Below are 23,981 nucleotides of genomic sequence, written 5' to 3' on the forward strand. Positions count from 1 at the left end.
TGGGGTCACTGAGTCGGGAGGAGTCGGGGCGAGGCAGAGTCTTGTGCTGGTTGGCTCGGAGCTTTAGCTTGAGCTGGGCCACCAGCAGACGATGGTCTGTGTTGCCAAGCTGTGCTCCTCTGAACACCCGGCAGTTGGTTACAAACGACTTCCATCGTTGTGATATCAGGATGTGGTCCAATGCCTTTCTGGTTCTGCCATCTGGGCTGTACCACGTCCAGTGATGGATGCATTTCCGGGGAAACCAGGTGTCAGCAACACAAAGGTTGTTTTGGTGGCAGAGGAGAAGGAGGCGGTTGCCATTGTCGTTTGTTGTGCTGTCAACGAAGGTGGTGCCGACAGGTGAGCCGGGGGACCGATCATTGCTGGATAGAGTGGCATTGGCATCAGTGAGGATGATGGTGACGTCGTGTGGTGGGGCTTGGTCGACAGCCTGGTGGAGTTGGTCAAAGAACGCGTCCTTCGCATCCTCATCAGCGACATCGGTGGGGGCGTAGGCGACGATCACTGTCATCTTGCCGTGATGGTGGAGGAAGCGGGCAGACAGTAGTCTGTCGCTTATTGGTGTCCAGCTGATGAGGGACCTCCGGAGGGCTTTTGGAATGGCGAGAGCCACACCGTAATGGCCGGTCCGACTCTCGGGGCCACTCCAGATGTAGCAATGGTTGCCAGCTGTTGTTTCACCATTGCCTTGCCATCGTACTTCACAGAGCCCTGCCAAGGTGATGTTATGGCGACAGAGCTCTCGGGACAGCAGGGTGGCAGCTCCGGGGCGAAGGAGTGTCTGGACATTCCAGGTGGCGACACGGGTCTTACGACGAAGGTCGATCCGTACTCGTTGGTCGGGGGCAGGCTGGGGTCCGTTACCGTGTTGGTCAGTCCGGCTTCTTTCTCTGGTCAGTTTCGTAACAAAGGGGGTTTCTCCTGGGTGAGTTGTTAGCCCTCCGCAGGATAGTCGGTTGGCTGGGCTGCCACCTCACAGCGTACCGACACGCTGGGGTCTTTGTTTGTCTGGAACCTACCCCGGAGACCCGCCCGCCATGGGTGACCCTACCAGGAGCAAGCTCCCGACGGTATCGCTCTCCAGGGTCACTGGAACACGCAAGCACCCTCGCCGCATCAAGGCCAGACCCATCCGAGGGGGACCCATCCGAGGGGAGTCATACAGTGCAGTGGGTTGTGCATTTTTTTCATAAAATAGTGGGTTCAAGTTTTTCACGTGTAGGGAGTCATACAGTGCAGTGGGTTGTGCATTTTTTGGGTTGTTTTGATGTCATATTGTCACTTTGGATAATATATATATACATATATATAAAATTTTATTGCAAAAACTGAAAGTTTTGTGCTTGTATCCAAGGTGACCAATAATCTAATACAAATAATAATAATAATAATAATAATAATAATAATAATGGGGCAGCACGGCGGCACAGTGGTTAGCGCGTGAGCGGCACAGTTCTGAGGTCATTCAGATTCAGATTCAGATTCAGATCTACTTTATTGTCATTCTAGTACACGTGTATACAGAACGAAATGTCGATGCATCTGACCCCCACAGTTTCCTTGAATGTACAGGTATAAATAAAGTTGTATTGTAATTGGCTACGTATAGTATTTTACCATAGTGCCGATAGTGCAAGAAGAGTAGCTAACCAGATGTGCAAAATGGGCAGTCAGGTTAACAAGTCAGGTACACAGTAACATTAACACTGTAACAATAACGCTGTAATTACCATAGTGCAGAGAGCAATGTGCAATGAGTGGCAAGCTATAAAAAACTGCCAGTAGTGCAAAAAGTCAGATTTAGCAGCCGTTTAGATTTAAGTTAACTATATGGTAGATTGACCATTTAACAGTCTAATGGCCAGGGGGACTAGACTATTGCGGAGCCTGGTGGTCCTGCACCGCACACTGCAGAACCTCTTCCCAGAGGCTAGCAGAGTGAACAGTCCATGATGGGGGTGAGAGGGGTCCCCGGTAATGTTCTTAGCATGGGATAGGCAGCGCTTCTGGCCAATGTCCTGAATGGAGGGAAGTGTAGTCCCGATTATTTTCTCTGCTGTCCTCGTTACCCTCCTCACACTAACCCAGTCGGTAGCGCTGCAGCCTCCACACCACACAGAGATACAGCTGGTCAGGATACTCTCTATGGTGCCCCTGTAGAATGTGATGAGGGAGGGTGGGGGCAGGTGGGCTCTCCTCATCCTCCGCAGGAAGTACAGGCGCTGCTGTGCCCTCTTAACCAGTGATGCAATGTTCACGGACCAGGTGAGTTTGTTTGTAATGTGCACCCCTAGGAACTTGATACTGCTGACAACCTCCACATCCTTGTTGTTGATGCAAAGTGGGGCATGGTTGGGCTGGTTTTTCCTAAAGTCGACAACGATCTCTTTAGTTTTGTTAACATTCAGGACCAGGCTGTTGTCCCTGCACCAGCCCACCAACTGCTCCACCTCCTCTCTGTAGGCTAGGTCGTTGTCATCCCTGATGAGGCCCACCACTGTTGTGTCGTCAGCATACTTCACGATGTGGTTTGTGGCGGACCTAGGGACGCAGTCGTGTGTCATCAAGGTGAACAGCAAGGGGCTTAGGACGCAGCCTTGGGGGGAGCCCGTGCTGAGGTAGATGACATCTGAACTGTTCTGACCTATCCGCACTGATTGGGGTCTGTCACAGAGGAAGTCCAGCAGCCAGTTCCGCAGGGGGGTGTTGAAACCCAGGAGTCTCATTTTGTCTACCAGATGTTGTGGGATGATGGTGTTGAATGCTGAACTGAAGTCCAGGAACAGCATCCGCACATGGGTGTTCTTCTCCTCTAAATGTGTCAGGCTCAGGTGAAGCGCAGAGGAGATGGCATCCCTGGTGGAGCGGTTTGTCCTGTAGGCAAACTGAAAGGGGTCGAATGAGGAGGGGAGACTGGAGGTAATGTGCTCTTTAACCAGTCTCTCAAAGCACTTCATTATGATAGGAGTCAGTGCAACGGGCCGGTAATCGTTGAATGATAAGATCTGGGGTTTCTTTGGCACTGGGATGATGTTGGCAAATTTGAAGCATGATGGTACTTTGGCTTGGTCTAGCGAGGTGTTGAAAATGTCTGTTAGTACACAAGCCAGCTGATCGGCGCACTCCCTAAGTACCCGCCCCGGAATGTTGTCCGGGCCTGGAGCCTTCCTTGTGTTGACCCTTCTCAGGGTCTTCCTCACGTCAGATGAGTCCAGGTGGAGTGCTCTTTCGTCCTGATTTGGAACCGCTTTCGCTGCAGTGGTGCCGTTTTGTGCCTCGAACCTTCCAAAGAATTTGTTGAGGTCATTCAGAAAGTCCATGCTAGTGTCCTGCACTGGGGCGGTGGTTGGCTTGTATTTGGTAATGGCCTGAATGCCTTTCCACATATCCCTGGTGTTGGTTTTGTTGAGGAAACGTTCCTGGATTTTTTGACTGTGCGTTCGCTTTGCTAGTCTGATAGCACGGTTCAGGTTAGCCCTCGCTGATCTCAGCGCCTCCATGTCACCAGATTTAAAGACAAGGTTCCGTACTTTTAGTTGTTTGCGTATCTCAGCAGTCATCCAGGGCTTCTGATTGGCACGGGTGCATATAGTTTTGGTATTGCTGACGTCTTCTGCACATTTACTGATATAGGCTGACACAGAAATGGCATACTCATCTATATTTATTTTGTTGTTGTAAGTGGCAGCCGATTTAAACATGTCCCAATCAGTGCAATCAAAGCAGTCCTGTAGTGCCTCCATTGCCCCCTCAGACCACACCCTCACCTGCCTCACTGTAGGTTTTTCTCTGGTCAGCAGGGGCTTGTATGCTGGAATTAGCATAACAGAAAGGTGATCTGATGAGCCAAGGTGGGGGCGGGGGGCTGCTTTATATGCACCTTTGATGTTTGTGTAGGCCAGGTCTAATGTGTTCCTACCTCTTGTAGCAAAATTTACATGCTGATGGAAATGCGGGAGAACTGTTTTCATATTGGCCTGGTTAAAGTCCCCCGCCGCAATAAAAATGCACTCGGTGTAAGCATGCTGCAGTTCACTCACAGTTCGGTAGAGAACGTCCATTGCCTCCTTCGTATTAGCGCTGGGGGGCACGTACACGGCAGTAATGATGGTCGCGCTAAACTCCCTCGGTAGGTAGAAGGGTCTGCAGATCACCGTCAAAAGTTCAATGTCTCGTGAGCAGTGATTCGAGATTATCTTCGCATTTCTACACCAGTTGTTGTTTGTATAAATGCATAGACCGCCTCCCTTTCTTTTGCCGGTGAGCTCGCCGCTTCTATCTGCGCGGAAAGCAGTTAGCCCCACAATGCTAACAGCGTCATTCGGGATAGATGAGTTTAGCCATGTCTCCGTCAGAATTAAAGCACAACAGTTCGTCAACTCGCGGTTCGATGAGAATTCCAATTGTAAATGGTCCAGTTTGTTGTCCAGGGAGCGGACGTTGGATAGGAAAATGGATGGTAGAGGCGTTTTGAAGGGTTTAGCCTTCATCCGAGCCGTTAGCCCGGCCCGACAACCTCGTTTCCTTCCCCGGTCACAGCGCTTCCGCTTGCCACCTCGTTTCCTTCCCCGGTCACAGCGCTTCCGCTTGCCACTTTTACTCGCTGCTTTGTAGGCCGCTGTGTTCTGTTGACGTAGCACTCCGAGGCTAAGTAAACACTCCAGAGTGATCGTCGAAATTTGCGCTGGATTTCTGGATGTTCGCATATCCAGCAAAAAACTGCGATCGTATATTAATCTACAGTTAGAGTTGTCTTTGTTCGCCCTCATAAACTGAGTCGAAGATTGGGGTTTTTGACTAGAATGTGAGAAACTGTCGGGAGCAGATCCAGCCGCCGCCATAGAGGTGGAGTTTGCCTGTTCTCCCCGTGCTTGCGTGGGTTTCCTCCGGGCACTCTGGTTTCCTCCCATATTCCAAAAACATGCATGTCAGGTTAATCGGCCGGTCCTAATTGTCCCTAGGTGTGAATGAGCGAGCGAATTGTCTGTTCCTGTGAGCCCTGTGACTGGCTGGCAACCAGTTCTGGGTGTCCCCTGCCCACTGCCCGAAGACAGCTGAGATGGGCTCCAGCACCCCCGCAACCCTACTGAGGATAAGCGGTGCAGATAATGGATGGATGGATAGATGGATAATAATATTGATAATAGATAAAATAGGGCAGCACGGCGGCGCAGTAGTTAGCGCGTGTGCGGCACAGTTCTGAGGTCGTGTGAACCTCCTGAGTGGGTTCAAATCCAGCTCCCGGCCTTACTGTGCGGAGTTTGTATGTTCTCCCCGTGCTTGCGTGTGTTTCCTCCGGGCACTCCGGTTTCCTCCCACATTCCAAAAACATGCATTTCAGGTGAATTGGCCGGTCCAAATTGTCCCTAGGTGAGACTGAGCGAGTGAGTTGTCTGTCCCCGTGTGCCCTGCGATTGGCTGGCAACCATTTCAGGGTGTCCCCTGCCCACTGCCCGATGATTGCTGGGATGGGCTCCAGCATCCCCGCGACCCTACTGAGGATAAGCGGTGCAGCTGATGAGATGAGATGAGATGAGATAAAATAGCATACTTGTATTGACACAGTTATGGGGCCACTTGTGAGTCAAACATGAATATAATGAATGCATTTTCATTGTTTAGATGTTAGGTCAGTGTAGGTTCCAGAAAACATAGCCTAGTATTTGCAACAGAGGCATTCTAAACGAGTGACGTGCGGTGAGGTTTGTTTCTGGTCAGGCACAGTTAGATTTACGAATTAATCAACATACAGTGTACTCATCATTTAATTGGCAGAGCAAGAATGCAATATTGACTTTAGCATAGAAAAAAAAGGTTGATAGTCTAACCTTAACTTATAAATTTAGTCTATGTGCTGCTCTTTTTAAATACAATTATCAAAAGATAAGTAATCTTACATTATAAAAAAAGTCCATCCAACAAAAAAATTGCTGTTAGTTTGCTAATACTAGCATTAATTCTATTGCTTGGGGCTGAGGCGTGCACCAAATCAAAATCCTTAGACCCACTATAAAATCGTGTGCCTTAACCTGTAGACACTCAAAACAGTAAAAAACATCACATACTAATCGTAATAATAATATTCAAATTATAACCTGAAAACGTTTGTTTAGTTTTCACTTTCTATTTCCTTGGAGGCATCCATCTGAATGCACATCGCAGCTCCAAACTTAACCGGCCTGCAAAGAGACCATCAGCCTAGTAAAGGTGTGTTTCTCTTTTAAAATGTTGGAAATATTGGTTTATTGTTGTTCACTTGCTTTATCAAATGGATGAAACGTTCCAAAGAAACAGTTACCAGTAGAAAGTTCCACTTCTCAACAACATGCAACACTGCAGTAGGGCTTGCACGGTGCTCTGTTGGCAAGTTATCAGCACACACCTGCCATCAACATGAGTATGAGCAGATCGAGTAGCAATATTTTTGCTCCAGTTTCTGACAGTGTTTTTGTCCCGGAATGTTTCAAAAATCTACACTAACCGCTAGATTCGGGGCTCCACATTTACTATACATAAAGCCGCTTAAAAAAAATATTTTACAGTGTGATGAAAGCAAAGTATGATTTTTTTTTTTTTTATATTGGTTCCCTCAAAGTATCCACAAAACAGGCCTAGTGAATGTCAAAGGTCCAAATAAAGAAGCCATTTGGAGCAAAGTTTTTCACAAGCACACGAGAAACAGTTTACCGTCACTCTTCTCCAGAATCTGGACGGTCTCTCCGATCTCCAGGACCAGGGCCTGACATATCGGTGAGCGGAAGTTGCAGATTACTGTTAAAAACAGAAGGAGAAAAATAAATAATGACATAGAAGAAATGGGCCTTTATTGTTTCCTGCTGGCAATGTGTCAGATGCTTCAGGAGAATGCTCCAGTCCCCAGACGAGTTGGGGTACAGCCAGTCCCACCTGTCATAAACAGTGTCATATCACCAAAACCAACCCCTTCCTTTTTGTTTTTATGAAACTTGATATAGTAGACACTAAAAACAAGGAAAGAAGACACCAATGAATGTCAAGCTTGGGATGAGAAAAAGAGAGGACAGTACAAAAATCCTTCGGATGAAAAATTTCCAAGTACACCTTCTTTTTATTAAATCTCTTAAGTTACAAAAGCAGATCAGATCAGAGTGTGGATATCAAAGAACACTAACATGATTGGCCAATAGTAACCGTGAAGTAAACTTTGCATTACCGTATAGTCAGAATAGCACAGTATGAGCCAACATAAGGAATGCCAGTGCACAATAATAGTCAAAATCATTCTGGCATCCTAAGCAATGTCCTTTGCAGGTGTTAAAAAATATGTTTTTCTCCTTATTGTAAACAAGCAGCATAAAAATATCCAAACAAACATAAATAATTTACTTATCAAAACCACACAAAATGAAATTTGGAAGATCCCTTTTGCTCCGCCTCAAACATTCTCCAAGAGGTCTCCAATGATAAGCCCAAATGATTACCTTTGGGCCTCTCATGATGTATTTTAGAGACTCATCAGAAAATCATTGAGGCACTTTCTCCCTGCAGACTTTGATCTGTACCGATTTGCATAACGCTCAAATAGATCCACAGAGGATGCCATTGCAGCTCTGGAATCGGTGCAGAAAATGACTTCAAGTGCCATATATACTCACATACAACATTGCCTACAGTAATAAAGTGTGTCCCTAAACATCAATACTTACTGAACTATGTAGTTAATATAGATTAAAATACTGGTAAAAAGCTAAAAACATAAAAAAAATATCCATACTGTAATCTCCAGCAGGGATTCAATAAGAGACACACACCAGTTTCCTTCTTTGACACAATCGTTGAGTTCACTGTTTTCCATTTTTGTTTCCCTTTATCACTAACTTTCTTCGGACCCTTTTTAATGGGCAGAAAAAGGAAATAAAACTAACCAAATCACTATAAAATAAGATGTGATCCCCATCTACTGTTAACTCGTCTAGTGCCATAACGTATGAATACGTTTTCAGAAGCATTGTCCGTGCCAAGACATAAAAATATATATTTTTTTTATCCATAAAAAAATACAATCATCAAAGGTTTGGTGCAGCTCATCACTAAGCATCAAGCCTATGGGAATTTTTCAGTATGAAAAATAACCATTAGATGGCAGCAGTGGCTCTTATCAGATCTTCTTTCACACATCGAGGAAGCCCCCTCTTCTTAGTGATTGCTTCCTGTATCCAGTGATTGAAGTGTTTGGGGAAAGCTGTATGGCGTGTATAGGTGTAGAGAAGCGGTGTGGTAGGAGTATTAAATACATGGATAAGTACTGACATTTAACGCTTCAAGCTTTTTTCTTTCTACAAAGATGACAAAGTCCCCTCCTCATCATCGGGCAGGAGAGGATAACGATTCGTGCTTGTCTGCACTGTCCGCTTGGTCACCCATACCGTGTGATCACATCCCCAGAAACATTGGTGCTGAAAACTTCTTGCAAAGTTCATGCATCGTTCGGACATAAGTTAAGTGTTCTTGCAATAAAATGTTATTTTGCAAGCAAAGTGCCCTTGTGTAAATGGAAAGCATTGTTATTGGAGGTATCACAAATGCAAAAATAGCCCCAAAGTGAGAGTTATGTTTGAAATGCATCTTTTACAAGAACGCTGTTTTTCTCAGAAGTTTTCTTGGATTAGAGTATTTTCAAGAAACTAAGCAATGTTTAACGGTTGTTTACTAAACGATAGTAAAAGCTATAAACATACTTTGTTTCTAATGAAACATGAGGGTTGATTGTTTCTTTTGATAGGTTTCATGTCTATATAGCTACAAAACTAAATTGTCTCTAGGCCTTCAAAAATGGCAAAGATTGGCCGGCAGAGAGAGGGAGACGTCTGGCATAGAATGAGTTAAAATTTAATTGAAGCTCGTTTTTTTTCTTCTTCTTAGTATCATTTTGCCAAGGAAAAGGCTCACGACCCACTAAAAACAAGTAAGCAACCAGTTTTTGGGTCCTGACCCACCAGTTGAGAAACACTGAGTGTTAAAGAGACGTTAAAGGCACAAACAGACCTCACCCCTGAAGTGTGCTGTCAATTTAAATGACTAATTAATTTTTAAACGGGATGTAATACGAACAGTATTTACTTAATTAACTGAGCTAGCAGTTTGGAGCCCACACATGCAGGGAGGTTTAAATGCAGCTTAATAATATGTAGAAAAGAAATGCATTTGCATATGCTTCCCGTAGGCCGATTGTGATGTGCAACATTATGCCGTGTTAGCCCATAAAATGATTCCGACCCAAATTAAGGGCACGTTTTTCTTGAGGAAACGAGTTCCGACGTAGCAAAGTAACAGAACGAAGCCAGCATGTTGCGTAATCCGGCCAAGTGGACAGGCTTCGATGACCGAGACAAACTTGTTTAATAATGACAGAGCTCAGTTGACAGTGTTAAAACCCACAAAGGGTGGCCCTTGAAGGTCCGCTCACTGTGAATCATTATGCTGATGAACCAGCCATGGGACCTAGTGAGGGGGAGGACGATAAGGAGGGGCTCTGGCTCAGCTCTCCTGCTTGTTTCAGTGTAACAAGCGCTCAGTTCCTCTGCGAGGGTTACTATAGCAACAGACCAGCGACAAACCGCAGCATTCTTTTCACTGTAGCCGCTTCCAGTATCAGGCCATACACTAGTACTGTATTTCATTTATAATGCGCAACTTTGAAGCTAACCCTATTTTCACAACCAACAATAAGGTGCATAAAAATGTGTCAGATTTTCTTCAAATTGTGCGGCGCGGCCTGTGTGTGATGCAAAGTGGCAGATGTAGACCAGCTTGGTGGCCTTAGGGTTGGCTGCTCGCCCATTCTTGAGACTTATAAAATTGTTGGGTGAAATTCTGTTTTTTGTGAGATCTTTCACATTTCTAACAAAATGTGACTTGTATGCGATCTCCTGCAACACCTATGTATCTCCTGTGTGAAAGCGACACGTGTCCCGATTGTGCAGAAGAGGACGCGGCATGTCACGCGCAATGCGTCTATTGTTTATGGAAGTACTCATGAATGCTAACACCATAGAGTATTGTTCAGAGGGAGTAATTGAAAAAAAGGATGGTGGAGGAGAAGTAATGGAATTTACAATGAAAAGATTGCTGGACTCGGACAATGGGAACAGAGGATTCTTTTACATTTTTTGAATTGTATTGGACTTTTTAACAGGATTTGAGAAATTAAACAGTGACAATGACGTTGTGATCGGGACTGTAATGTGCCAAAGAGCTGGATGCCAACCTTCCTTAAACCCTGAGGAGAAGGAGAAGGAGAAGAAAGAGAAGGAGAAGGAGAAGAAAGATAAGGAGAAGAAGGAGAAGAAGAGGCCATATTGTATTGAGCAATGTGAAAGTTATTGTGCTACAGGAAGCGGAACAAGTCGTTTGTCCGTCACAGTGTGTTGATTTCTACGCGGAAGAACATGGAATACAAGCAGCAGGAAGCAATTTGAAGATTAATGAATCGATGGTTCGCAAGTGGAGGAAGCTAAAAAATGAACTCCGACAAGTTCTAGTCTGTGTGTTTTACTTTTTAATTAATACCTAAATAAACCACAACCAAGCTCAGTTTTGTTCCCGCTCTCATTTTATATATGCACACTTGTATGCGTGTCTGTGTTGGCGCAAGGCGGACGCAGCAGAGGGTACCAGCGCCCTATCGAGCGGACAGCCCTGTGTAGACCTATGTGTTAAACAGAGAAATAAAAACAGCTATGGAAACTGCGGCTTTTAACCACAGTGCAACCCCATGGTTGTAAAAATGCGGTAAACATGCGAGCAGTGTGTGACAGTGCACAAAGTACAAAAAATAGATTGATGGAGAAAATGGCTTTGGGGGGATCGGCGTTGGGGAGGTTGTCTTTAAAGATTCTTGTTTCAAGATTCTTTCTTAAGAAAACTCGGGGGCTGCAAGCAGTTAAAAACCTCGAACGTGACCAGAAAAGGCAAAATGCAAACCTGCTAAACCGAGAAAGAAGCAAATGAGCAAAACAATGTCCAATGAGTTGCATGTTCACGTTTACAGTATGTCAAAAGTGTATTAGATACCATATCCTGTATTGTTAAAGGATAATCTTGTACCATTTACTAAAACACACATTTGGGTCAACAGTAACGATGAAATAGCAACCTTCTTGGAAACCCATCCTTTAGAAATAACCCCCTTTGCTTGTTTCCACGCACGTTATCAAAAACGATTATCTTCTTGAGGCCCCAATGTGTAATATTTGACCACGGGGAGCCTTAGAAGATTCTATCGTTCAGCGAAAAACAAGCTGGGTTTGCATAATTTCCTGTTTTCATTCATGTTCGTTCTAATTCATTGCACTAGTCGTCAATGTTTTACTTCGTGAATGTTGTCCACATTCCAACAATTGATTTAGGCCCATTTTTTTACTTGCCAAATCAGGAAATCGCATCCATTTCTCTCCATGAAGTCAGGTTTCTGTGCTAAGTTTATTCGAAAAAAAGAGATCAGACTGTGTGAAGTAACTGATTTTATTTGCGTGGCATTACCAGCTCATTTTTGTCAGTACATATCATCCTCATACGGTTTATAAGGGAAAAAAAATATTTATCCGACAATATATCTTGAATAACGATGAAAACAATTACTGTAAATTAAATGGTGGACATTGATAGAGGTAAGTGAATGCACAGTAAATCGCATATTGTGTTACCATTGTTCAAACTGCAGGACTTATTCTGAAATGCTCCACACACGCGTATAGGTGAATAAAAATGGAGAACAAAACATGTGGCCGTATCTCGAAAACCTATCTTGACTGAGCAAAACCAATGTGGTTTTAAGATTCAGCAAATGCAACAGTGACTAATTGGGAAGAACAGTATATTTCCCCAAGGGCCAACTAATGTCAAGGTCGAGTTTGGGCTGGCTGGATGACAAAAGATCATTTAAACGTGTATCTGTCACTTGCACCATTTAACCTTACTCATTCATCTACACTCACCGGCCATTTTTCACATCATGCTAGTAACGGGTTGGACCCTCTTTTGCATTCAGAACTGCCTCAATTATTTGTGGTATAGAGGTCCTGGAGGCATTCCTCAGAGAGTTGGGTCCATATTGGCATGATGGCATCACACATTTGGCACAGATTTGCCAGCTGAACATCCATTGCTGAATTGCCGCCATGTGATTTGCTGTTTAGAATTTGAGTGTTAATGAGAAGCTGTACATGTGTACCTAATAAAGTGACTAGTGAGTGTATACCAGAATCTTTATATAATTGTCATTTGAATTAAAATGATAAAGTGTTTTTGTTAACTTATCAACACATACCTGAATTTCCTCCCAATAAAAACACATCATAAGAGTCTATTCATTCAAATTCCTCCTCCATAGCTAAGTAGGCCATCTTTGGGTTTAAACTCATGAGCTGAAAAAGGGGCCCACTCCAGCCCTTGATTCAGCACATCATATTAAGCGCAAATCTGCTTTAGAAAGGCCGACAACAAATTTGTTGTTAACCTTAGAGTGGTTAGACATACCGATAACGGTGTCTGAGAGGCCAAGAGTGGAATTGCAAAACAAATATATGCAAAGCAAAGAACTATACTCCTGACACCAACACTAAGACAATAGTATTGTTTGTCAAATTTTAAGTTCATCTTAGAAACATTTAATAACAAAATCAGGTGACAACAATGCACCAGCATTGGGTCCAATTGAACAACAAAAGCGCTAGCTCTGAATCACGTCATTACATGAAAACAATAATGCTTTCTTTTGATGAAGTGCAAATTGGCATGGACATATTACTGTAATTTTATATAATTTCATGTTTAGCTTGAGGAAATGAGAGCACTTTCTAAATTTCGCATATTATAGCAAAACGTGATAAGCATGGGCGTAACCAGCCCGTTTTTGGGGGTGCTCAAGCATCCCCAACTGCAACCCAAGCACCCCCAAGTAATATAGCATTTTTGAAAACTATTTTTCTTAATAAAAGAAAGGTAATGCTTCAATATGAGGAAAAACGCTAAATTAAGAAAAATGTGAACAACGCAGCATCAGAAATTCTTCACTGCATTTAAATGGTTCAGTCCATTTGATTACTAGCACCGCTCACCCCCGTCCCCGCTCCTTTTTTACTCGGCTAGTGTCTCTTGCGGCATAGCAGCAGAGCCTGTGAAGGCTCCGGTGTATTGTGTATTACGGTGTATTATGGTGAAAGTTATGCAGTGGTTATGTCAAACAACTATTTCACCACGATTTTGATATAATCAACAGATATTGTACCTCATTTTAGTAATGTAAATTGTACATTTTATTTAATTTAAAAAGAAAGACATGTGTAAAAACTGGCATGTCGTAGTAATAATGTTTCTGCTAACCAAAAAGTGTAATGTGATGTTCACAAATGGGAAGTGACACTCTTGAACAGTGTTGAATGAAAAGGAAAAGGAAATTATCTGCATTTATATAGCGCTTTTCAAGTCAATGACTTCCCAAAGCGCTTTACAATGTGTTCCACATTTCCCAAATGCGGCCTTGTATTGCAGCCATGTAAGACACTAACCTGCTTATTCGGGGTATTAGGGGTTCAGCGTCTTACCCAAGGACACGTAACAGGGACAAGCCAGGATTCGAACGGGGATCCCTTGATCCCAGGACGAGCGCTCTACCTCCTAAGCTACTGCCGCCCCAAAAGTGTTGAAAGATTCTAAATCACTTTAAGCAAAATTGCATTTTTTTTTCAACCAGCCAGACACTCTGGGTGCCCAGCACCCCAAAAAGCTCTGAACCTCAAATTGCCCCTGATGCTAAGCTATGTAAAGTCGTCCCAGAGACTCAAGTACCCCAACTTTTAGTATCCAATTAGCATGTTTATGCCTCAACATACAAAATTGGTCCTCTCTTCAGTCATTCAGAGAAATTCACTGGCCCGTGTCCATCTATAAAACCCTCACTAGCAAGTGGCAAGACTCCATCCATCGCTCTATTTTGGCTCTCTGCAATCTGTGCATACAACCAACCCACATTCACCATTCCAATAGGCAAAATAGTAAGTTAAACAGCTTTTGTCAGTTTTTCCAATGAGTTTGGGTTGAACTTTTATATAGTCTACCCTCAAGCACTGCAATGTAATAACCCTGTAAGAAAAATCCACTCAATCATAACAATATTGTATTAATGGTAAACCACAAATACCACATAATGCCATTTGTTGTCTGTCCTTGTTTTTACTTTGTTTTACGTTGCTATCTGCAGACGGGTTCACTTTGCAAATAAGAATGTGTTGATTGCCTCGTTCGTCTGGGTAAAGGTTAAAAAACAAATACCTCTCAGTGTGATGCAAACGGGCAAAGTCAAAATTAAGCATTTTGTTTTCAAAAGGTAGCATTTAAATTCAGCTGCGCTTTGAGTGCTCAGGATTATGTAATAATTGTTCCAAAAAAACAAGAAATCTGAAAATGTAGGTTTTGCTTTCGATTTTAACACCACACAGTGATGTGAGTTTTATTCTTCAGGCCTGATTGACTTAATTATGAATTGTTTTAGTTTTATCCATTAGTTAATATTGACTGTTCCAATACCTATGATAAAAAGAGATGGTTAAAGGACCTAAACGGGCAGCACCAAGCACGTCTTGCGCCGTAATGGCAAGATTCTTGGACAAATGCTTGGCATGTACATATGTCCTACAATGTGATGGCAGACTTTACATTCTTTTAATACAAAGCAAAGGCTCCAATTTTTTTACAAAAGATTGTTAATGATCCGAAAGTAAGAAATAGGTTTGAAGACAATTGTTAAAAATATTTTTTGCTATTTCCATTTTGCAAATGTTCGGTAGTAACTATTGGCTTAACACGGCCAACTTGAGCTAACGTGATGCCGATTCTCGCTGTGCCCATGTCACAAGTCACCCGTGTATCGAGACAATAGATACTTGTAAAAAAAAAATGATGAAAATTGACATTAAACAGAATAATACTCACACAGAGAAGCTGCATTAGTGAAAACAAAACGAATACACTTAAAGATAACAAAGTCGGCTAAAAAATGTTCATTGACTACAATAAATTGTTATTCAACTGCATACTATGATTTAGAATTAGTAAAAATACCTTACATGTTGTAAAGTAAAGCATTTACAGATATTTAATCATAACATCTTGGTTTTGTTTTATTTTATTTTTTTTGAAAAATACCATAAATAGTCTGAATAGTCCACCACTGCACATGGCAAATAGTTTAAAATGCAATACAGGTTTTTCTAATTTTGGTTGAAAATATAGTTTTTCTCGTAGAAAGTGTGTTACCATTTTTGCTCATGTTAAGGATGTTGTTTTTTTTTCAAATGTCTTTAAACAGGAAAAACTATCCTTAAAATCTTATGACAACAAGGTAAACATTTATACAATTTTTGAATTTTGTATTGTATGATGTGACACAAAATTTTAGAAAAAGTATTTTTTTCCCCATTGATTTAGGATCGAGTACAACAATGTCTGGCTCATCTTTACAGAGCGGGATGACCCTTTACGCCAAAAAACAACGGCGACCAGATGTAGAAGGTGATGTATTTTAGTCAGATCAGCAGGATTATCCTGGCACTGGTAACCACGGAAACCAGTAACATCTGTTTGATATGATGGAGAAAACCCATACCCCCAAAATCAGCCTGTGGAGGGATGGGCGCCGTCAGGCTGTGCTTGCCCAAAACTCACCACAAGAAGTGATGCCCCTAGGACCAATTAGGTTAATGATGAAATGAAATGATCTGCATTTCTATAGCGCTTTTCAAGTCGATGACTTCCCAAAGCGCTTTACATTGTGCTTCACATTTCCCAATAGCGGCCGTGATCTGTGCAGCCATGTAAGGCGCTAACCTGCTTATTGGGGGTATTAGGGGTTCAGTGTCTTACCCAAGGACACTTCGGCATGTAACACGGACAAGCCGGGATTCGAACTGGGATCCCTTAATCCTAAAACGATCGCTCTACCTCCTGAGCTACTGCCGCCCCAAAGGGACTTCGTGCAATTAGAGCAAAACACTGCCCTTGGGAGCCAAAACCGGAAATTACAGCAGTATTTAATTTATTTATTCAATTTTGTTGTCAGTTTCTCTATTAAAAAATTTGACTGATTTGGGAAATCACTTTCCTTAAGATTCAAGGATACCAACATCCAAAACCTCTTTTAATTCTTGTTAACACTACTTACACTTAGGAAAATAAGAAAAAAACAAAATGATACGAGATAAAATAAATAATGTTGACAGCCATTAAGGTAATGCCTACGAGACAATAACAATGTTAACTTAAAAATATACGTTTTCAGAACCTTTTCAGAATTGAGGAAATTAGCGGTGTTCAAGAATAATGTGTTAATTGTGCAGGAATTGGTATAGGCCCATGAAGATACATTTAAGGTTTAGGTAAATACTATGTATTAATTTGTATTTCATTTCTAGATCAGGGGTCAAGAACTTATGGCTTAAGGGTCATAATGGCTCTTTTCATGAGTACATATGGCTCGGAGATCAAATTGTTATTCCACAATTACCTCATGCATTGTTTTATATCAAGGCAATTGTCACACATACAAAGTTGAGACAATCCTTACTTCTAATAGGGTTTTGTTCGGTATATGTATAGGACACAATTTTAACTAGAGTTTGCAAACAGGGTGTCACACCAACATACCCTGTTTTGTCTGTAAATGGACCAAAATTAAGCAATATATGTTCATTGTTGAGTACTATATGATGAAAATCCACAGAACAAACTCTAAGTATCCAGAAGCTCTGTCAAAGCATCTAGCACAGTTTGATTGGGTGAGCAGGATGATTGGGCGGGGCCATATACCGGGAGCATGCACTCTTTCTCCTCTGCTCCCATCGCTGTCTGCACTGAACGTAAATACGTTGGTATCCTCGTTTGCAGTATTTTGTGACATTTTTGCAGAAGAACTTCGCTCGCTCCTTGTTTTGAATCCATTGTTTTGGACAAAAGTAACTGCGGGAGAGAGACAAATTTCAAGTGGTATTTTTATAGTGATATAGGACACAGGCTCTGGCATTATTATCATTTTATAGATTAGATCAAACCATCAAACATTACACAGTGAAATAAAATGTGCCGAAAGATTAGCGTTCTCTCTGTAAATACACGGTGTGGCTCCATCAAAATACATTTTTAAATATTTTTGCTTTTACGGCTTTTTGAGTCAAAAGGTTTTCCGACCCCCAGTCTGGATGAATTCACTGATAAATATCCAGGTCAGATTTACATTTCAGAGTTGAGGAGTGAGCGGTGTGTGTTATTCTCAAAGCTGCAATATGAAAAAGAAAGTTTTCATGACTTTGCATCTTAATTTGATATACTTGCAGATTGCTTTAACTCAACATGACTGGCACGGCTGCTCTATTCGATGGATTCAATTTACAAGACATTCATTTTCATTTTACAGGGTCTCATAAATGGAGGGCTGTGTTTTGTTGACCTGCTTGTTGCCTAAAGTGTCTATTGTGAATTGGCCATGTACAAAGAAAGGGCTTGACTTGTTGACCTTTGTGTTAAAGGTCTCAATTTCTAAAAGGTCTCACTTGGCTTTCAGTCCTTGATGCAGAATTGATCTACCGAGTCAGTCCGGTACAATCACACCGTTCTATTTTGGCTATGAGAAAAACGGGGCCTGAATAAAATGGAGCCAACTTTGCAGGTGGCAATGTTCAGTTAATCGGACACTGAGGTGAGTGATCGTTATTCCGACAAAGAGAATATCTTGGTTGGGTGAGTTTGGGTAGCTTCCAAATTTGGGCTGAGTTGAAATAAAAAATAGCAAATTGATTTTCATTCCAGTATCAACTCATAAAACTATAAGAAATTGTGTACAGTTAGCATTTATTCAGTGAAGCTCATTTGGAAAATAAAAATGTGAAACAGTACTTGGATGTCAAAATTTTGAAACATAACGGTAACTGAAAACAAACATTCAGATGCCAGAGTTATTTTTAGTAATGAATGAACGTTCCCACATCATGTCAGGTATTTGAACATACCACAAGTCCACCGCAAAAATGAGCTAAACAAATTACCATTTGCTGAAAGGAAAAATGAGGCTCGTTTCAGGTACACACCTTGTCATTTTACTGGAAAATAAAACAATTTAAATATGCTAAAATTTAACAAAATAAACTTTAAATAAACTTTTTTGCCAGATGGTTAGGATTAAGATAATTTTCTATCGATCAATCTATCTATCGTATCTATCTGTCGGAGGAGGGTGATATTTTCTTCCTAAGCATTTTCGTTTAACATCTGGGTTGTGCGACATGACTGGTAATACCAGCGCTGGAGTTGAGCTGTTTCATTGAGGTTTTTATTATGATAAAACAAATAAAAACAAATCAAACTGAATATGTTGGGCTTGTGAGTAAAGAACAAGACTGTAATCGTTTACACAACAGGGGGGCGTATCACGGCAGACTACGATAAAATCAAAAAATATGTCAGTGGAAAACTCCCAAAATGCCAGCTTATTTGATGATTTGACTGGATTCAAGTCAAGACTCAAGAGAGCCTTCCAACAGTAAATCAGAACACCATTTGAAACAATGTAAAGACTAAATGAATGCATGCATTGAGACGTCAAGTAAATAAAACAATAACATACCTGTCAACCTCCACGGCTCCATGCCCGTACAAACGGTCGTATTTTCCCATACAAAATAATCAGGGTTTTTTTCCGGAATGATGCATGATGGGAAATCCCCAGGCGGCAGACGCATGCGCACAGTAGCATCAAATCGCTCACTTCGTTTGCAACGAAAAAAAAGATACCGAGATAGAGGTTTCCGCGGCGAACTCGCTAGACTTGATTGATTTGCCGTTGCATGATAGTCGGTGTTTACCGGATGGTACCCATAATTTACAAATTTGCGTTTTTCTGTACGGATTTTCTTGTACGTAGTACACGTCTTAAAATGCACAATAAACGTGCTTTGTACGGCAAAGGCATACAGGTTGACACGTATGCAATAAGTAATTGACTACAAATATAAGCATAATAATAATGTAGCACCTACGCAGAAGGAAGAAAAAAAGTGAGTTAGAAATGAAAAAAAATGAATGGATGATTCGAGATTCCCTTAAAAATATTCAAATTTGATAGCAAACACATCTTAGTAAATATTTAACAACTCAGAACTTTTTGTCCGGGAGTCAAAGACCATCCCACCCTCAACCCCAGCACCTTTCAGAAGGAAGACAGGTCGACTTCTACTCGCACCTGTTGGGGTCTGAGTGCCCCCTGGTGGTTGTTGCAACACAGCTCGACCACCCCCCATCACTCACATAATCCTACACGTACATAAAATTGGCCGATGCCAACGACAATATTGAAAAACTCAAAACAACGGGTGCATCCTCATCAAAACGACAAGGCGCATGATTCAGTTCGTGTATGATTCATTGCATCAACACCTGAGCACGCTGAGATCTCATCTCCGAGGTGGTGGCTGGGGCTGGAGGCTGCATCATCCCACGCATTATCCTCCTCCCCTCCCCGACCCCCTTCATGCTATGCAGCCATTCTAAGTGAATATTGTTTTTCCATTGGATGTACTATGTACTGTTCAATAAAAACGACGCGTCCGGTACGGTGCACCTCATCATCCAACCCCCCAAAAACAAAGCGACAACAACAAACGTCACTCATGAACAATAAAGGGTGCTCACTCACCAACTCCGATTTTTTCCTCTTCGGTAGGGATCCACATATTTGGTTATGTGTACCACATTGTCGATGACAGCAGGTGTTGTCGACCACGGAAGGAGAAACAGACGATGAGAACGAGGAGGGATGTTGGTACTACATATCTCCACCGGAATTCGGCCTCTCTGTGCGCAGTATGGTGGCGGGGGGAAGGAGCGTCAAGGATGGCAGTTTTTCCCTTCTTCGGTAATTATTTCTCTGATTGTTTCCTGTCTTATGCGGTCTCCGTGTGAAGGCGCGCACGCGCACTCGCCGCGCACTTTCCACAAAGGTGTTATCCCAGCCAAATTTGGAGGCGAGGGCAGGTATCTCTTCAAATTCTTCTTGTTGGGCGTTCTTGTTCGTGAAAGCGGGGGAATTTGCTTTTATTGGCGAAAGCCCCGAAAGGATGCCGAGGGCACGACGCTAATTAGCGTGGAGATGGCGACGGAGATTTGTCCTAGTTGCTTAAAGAGGAATGTGGCTGCGATGTAGCGTAAGATGCGCCATCTTCCTGTGGGTCACGTGACTCGTTTTGTCAACACTGATGTGTCAAGTGGTTGCGAACGTGCGCTTGCTTTCTCTCTCCTCCTCGAACTCAGCTGCAGTTCCTCCTCCCTCCTTCGAGTGTGCAGCAGGCCCGGATATGGGGGGGGCGGTTGTACTTGCACCCCCGGCCCACCCAATCAAAATATGGGGACTGTAGTCTAGTGTGGCACGGGATGGAGAAAACGGACGACGGAGAGTTGGTCTCACCGCCTTGTTTAATTGCAGGTTTAGCGTTTGTGCTTAGGGCACCCAAATGGCTAGCAACTGTCCTGGTTGCTGTTGGCCGCATCCAGGGGCAATTTTAGGTTCAGTCCTTTGAGGCGGGCAAACTACCACGTGCAGCTTCTTTATCCAGACTGCCAAACAAAATTGCTCAACATTAAATTTATTTATTTGTACGTTAGTAAAGTACGAGTAATAAAAACTTTGTATGTGAGCCAACTTTGTCCCCATTGTCCCTTTGTGTGTCAGCAACAAAAATACTCAAAAAAATACTACAGGATTACTGGGTGGATCCCTTAACCAGTAGGGTCGTAGGGGCACCGTTTCCTGTGGTGTGTCTTGGGCAAGTACAAAACTAAACATCAGAGATAGTGCTGAAAAGCGGGGTCTAACATATTATTTTGTTTTCATTCACAGTAATACTATAAGACATAAATACTATTACAGAAATACTACAATCATACAATTACATTGATATGAAAAAATACTTGTGAAACCCTACAAAAATACTACTACGGAAATACTTTAAAATGGTTCTACAGAAATACTACAAAAATACCACTACAATAACACCAGAATACAAAAATAATGCTAAGTAAATATTACGAGACATACTACAAAAATACTTCTGCAGAAATATTACAACATGAATACAACAAAAATACTACAGCTATCGTACAAAGACTACTATGGAAATACTAAAGCACAACAGCAGGAATGTTACAAAAATACTACAAAAATAAAACTGCAATACTAGTCAATTCAAGCAAAGTCATGTTTATTTGTATAGCCCTTAATCACAAAGAGTCTCAAAGGGCTGCACAGACCACAGATTATTGCAAACCACAGACTATTATTACACCATTCCCTCATCTAAAACCGACATGAGGGCAAGGAAAAACTCGAATCCTCAACATGAGGAAAATGAAGAAACTGCACATGAAGTAACCCCCCTTCCAAGATGACCAGGCTGCAATGGATGTTGCAATAACAAATTATACACAGATATCGTCAACATAAAGTATAGGTTATTCAAATGCTATAGAATAGAAATGTGTTTTAAGATCAAATCTCAGGGGGAAGAGCATTCCACAGCACCAAGGCCCGAATGGAGACTGCTCTCGAACCTGCGGATCTTTTCTTGGCTCTTGGGATCACTAGTAGACCAGTATTTTCAGAGAGAAGGCTCCGGACCAGAACATAGAAGGAAATTAAATCTGAAAGATATGAGGGAGCAAGTCCATGCATGATTTTGTATAATACCAACAGAACCTTAAAATCACTAATCCTCTAATCTTAAGCTAACAGGGAGCCAATGCAGGTTAGTTAAAATCGGGGTGATGATAAAACTTTCTTGTCGTAGTTAAAAGCCTCACTGCAGCATTTTGTACCAGCTGCAGGCTCTTGATGCTGGACTTTGTGAGACCGGAGAGCAGTGCATTATAGTAATCGAGACGGGAGGTAAACGCAAGATTTATAATCTTCGCATCCGACTGAGACAGTATGGGGTGTGAATTTTTGCAATGTTGCGAAGATGGAAAAAAGCTGTTCTTGTAATATTCCTTACGTGTGTTTGAAAGGACAGAATAGGGTCAAATATGACACCTACATTTTTGACTGAGTCACTCCGGGTGATATTACATTTGTCAATGTTCAGAGCAGTTTTTGAGAACAAGTCACTGCATTTAGATGGACCAATATCTAACATTTCGGTCTTTTCAGAGTTAAGGCGCAAGAAGTTGAGTGACATCCATTTTTTTATCTCACCGAGGCAGGCCTCCAAATTTCCACTGTTTAGTGTGGCAGATTCCTCCATAGGAAGATATAGTTGAGTGTCATCTGCGTAGCAATGGAAATTGATGTTATACTTGCGAATAATGTCACCTAATGGAAGTATGTAAATGCTGAAAAGAAGCTGGCCAAGTACTGAACCCTGTGGAACACCACAGGTAACACTAAAGGGCTAAGATGTAATTTCACCATATTTAACACAGTGCGTCCTATCTGAGAGGTAAGATCTGATCTACAACATTACAACTACAGAAATACGACGATGCAGAGCTAGGAATCAAATGGACGGAACCATTTCAAGGTAATGAAGTATTTCCCGCGCAGCATTTTTCAGATTCTTTAACACTTTTCAGCATATTTTAGCCTATCCTGTCCTCAACCAAGGAAAATATATTTTTTAATTCTATAATTTTGGGGGATGCAACCACATCTAACCAGCAGTTACAAATTCAAACAGTGTTTCCAGCCTCGTTTTCCGAAAACATCCTCTTCACCACACACGCACCGCCTCCTACTTGGTCAACCTCACTCACCCGGTCGTACCAAAGGCGGTCAGTGACGTTAGGAACGGGACTTACATAGAACAGCAATAACAATGCAGTCATTACACAAAGAGACAGACGTATATTGATATACAGCTAGAGGGAGTGACAGACATGAAATGTATAACAGATTGACAAAAAGACAGACACACATGATAGGTAGGTATAAGTGGGTAGAGGGGAACAAATAACTATGCAATAGCTAAAAAAAAAAAAAAAAACAGCCTCAAACAGACACAAGCCAGTGTCCTACTTGTGCCAGTCCCAAGCCATGAGAAATGCAGAAGGTAAAAAAAAATAAAAAAATAAAAAGCATGACAACAGCTAGTACTTTAAAGGCTCGAGACATCAAAATTCATCAATTAAATCCGTCTCAAAGGAAAGTCAGAAGAGCGCAAAGAAATGGCGTTCACCAGCAAGTGCTCCGTGGATTGTTGTCAGGTACAGGAAGCAATTGAGGCGGCAGCGGCCATTGCAAGGCTTCAGCTCTGGCCTATTGCTAAGGCTTACAACTCTTAAGCATTTTCATAACATACTTAGCGAGTTGATTTGGATGTAAATCTACATTAATTCAACTGCTAACATTTTTTACCTCATTTAATGTCAAACATTAAAATTCCTTTTTTTTCTCCATTCTTTGTGAATAAACGTGTTGTGCTTCGAAAAGATCCCTTGTAATCCATGATAATTATTTGTAGGGTAGGTTATAAATGTAGGCTGCATGATAAAGCATAGTACTGAAAAGCACAGCTAAATATCTGTCTTAATGTTTTATAACTGATCTAGTCCACCTGAAAACAGATTGAATCTGGCCACTGAGCCAAACGGAAATTGACATGCCTGGTTTAGGGAAATACGCAAGTCATTTCAACACACCATTGAAACAATGCTGTATCTTAGTTTCCAGTCAGTCATTGGCTAAGTCCACCACCACATCAACCACAAAAAAATATGCATGAGCAAAAACACTATCAAGTAACAAATTTGAGCATGAAAACCCATTGAGGCAGGAGAATCTTGACAGATATTTTTCCAAATTCGCCCTTGGGTAAATAATTCAGGAGGTAGATATACATGTCACCTAAACAGATATTTTAGATGAATGAGGTGAGATTGGGCCTAAAACAATCCAGGACGAGCTG

At 42.0% G+C, this 23,981-nt stretch overlaps 1 protein-coding gene across 3 annotated transcripts in view; it reads right to left on the reverse strand.

Moving 5' to 3' along the window:
- The window catches only part of LOC148370296 (dedicator of cytokinesis protein 3-like), a 136,199-nt gene extending 115,938 nt beyond the window's left edge, over positions 1–20,261 (reverse strand). For all 3 annotated transcript variants that reach the window (XM_088332781.1, XM_088332780.1, XM_088332779.1), the window contains exons 1-2: positions 19,724–20,261; positions 6,691–6,774 (exon numbers count right to left, since the gene is read on the reverse strand). In XM_088332781.1, the coding sequence (XP_088188907.1) occupies positions 6,691–6,774; positions 19,724–19,760 (121 nt within the window). In that variant the 5' untranslated portion in view covers positions 19,761–20,261. The remainder of the gene's footprint in view (positions 1–6,690; positions 6,775–19,723) is intronic.
- Positions 20,262–23,981: the final 3,720 nt, after the last annotated feature.

The sequence above is a fragment of the Urocampus carinirostris genome, chromosome 3 (assembly GCF_059441175.1).
Source record: "Urocampus carinirostris isolate Australia breed hairy pipefish chromosome 3, RoL_Ucar_1.0, whole genome shotgun sequence".
NCBI classification, from domain to species: Eukaryota; Metazoa; Chordata; class Actinopteri; order Syngnathiformes; family Syngnathidae; genus Urocampus; species Urocampus carinirostris.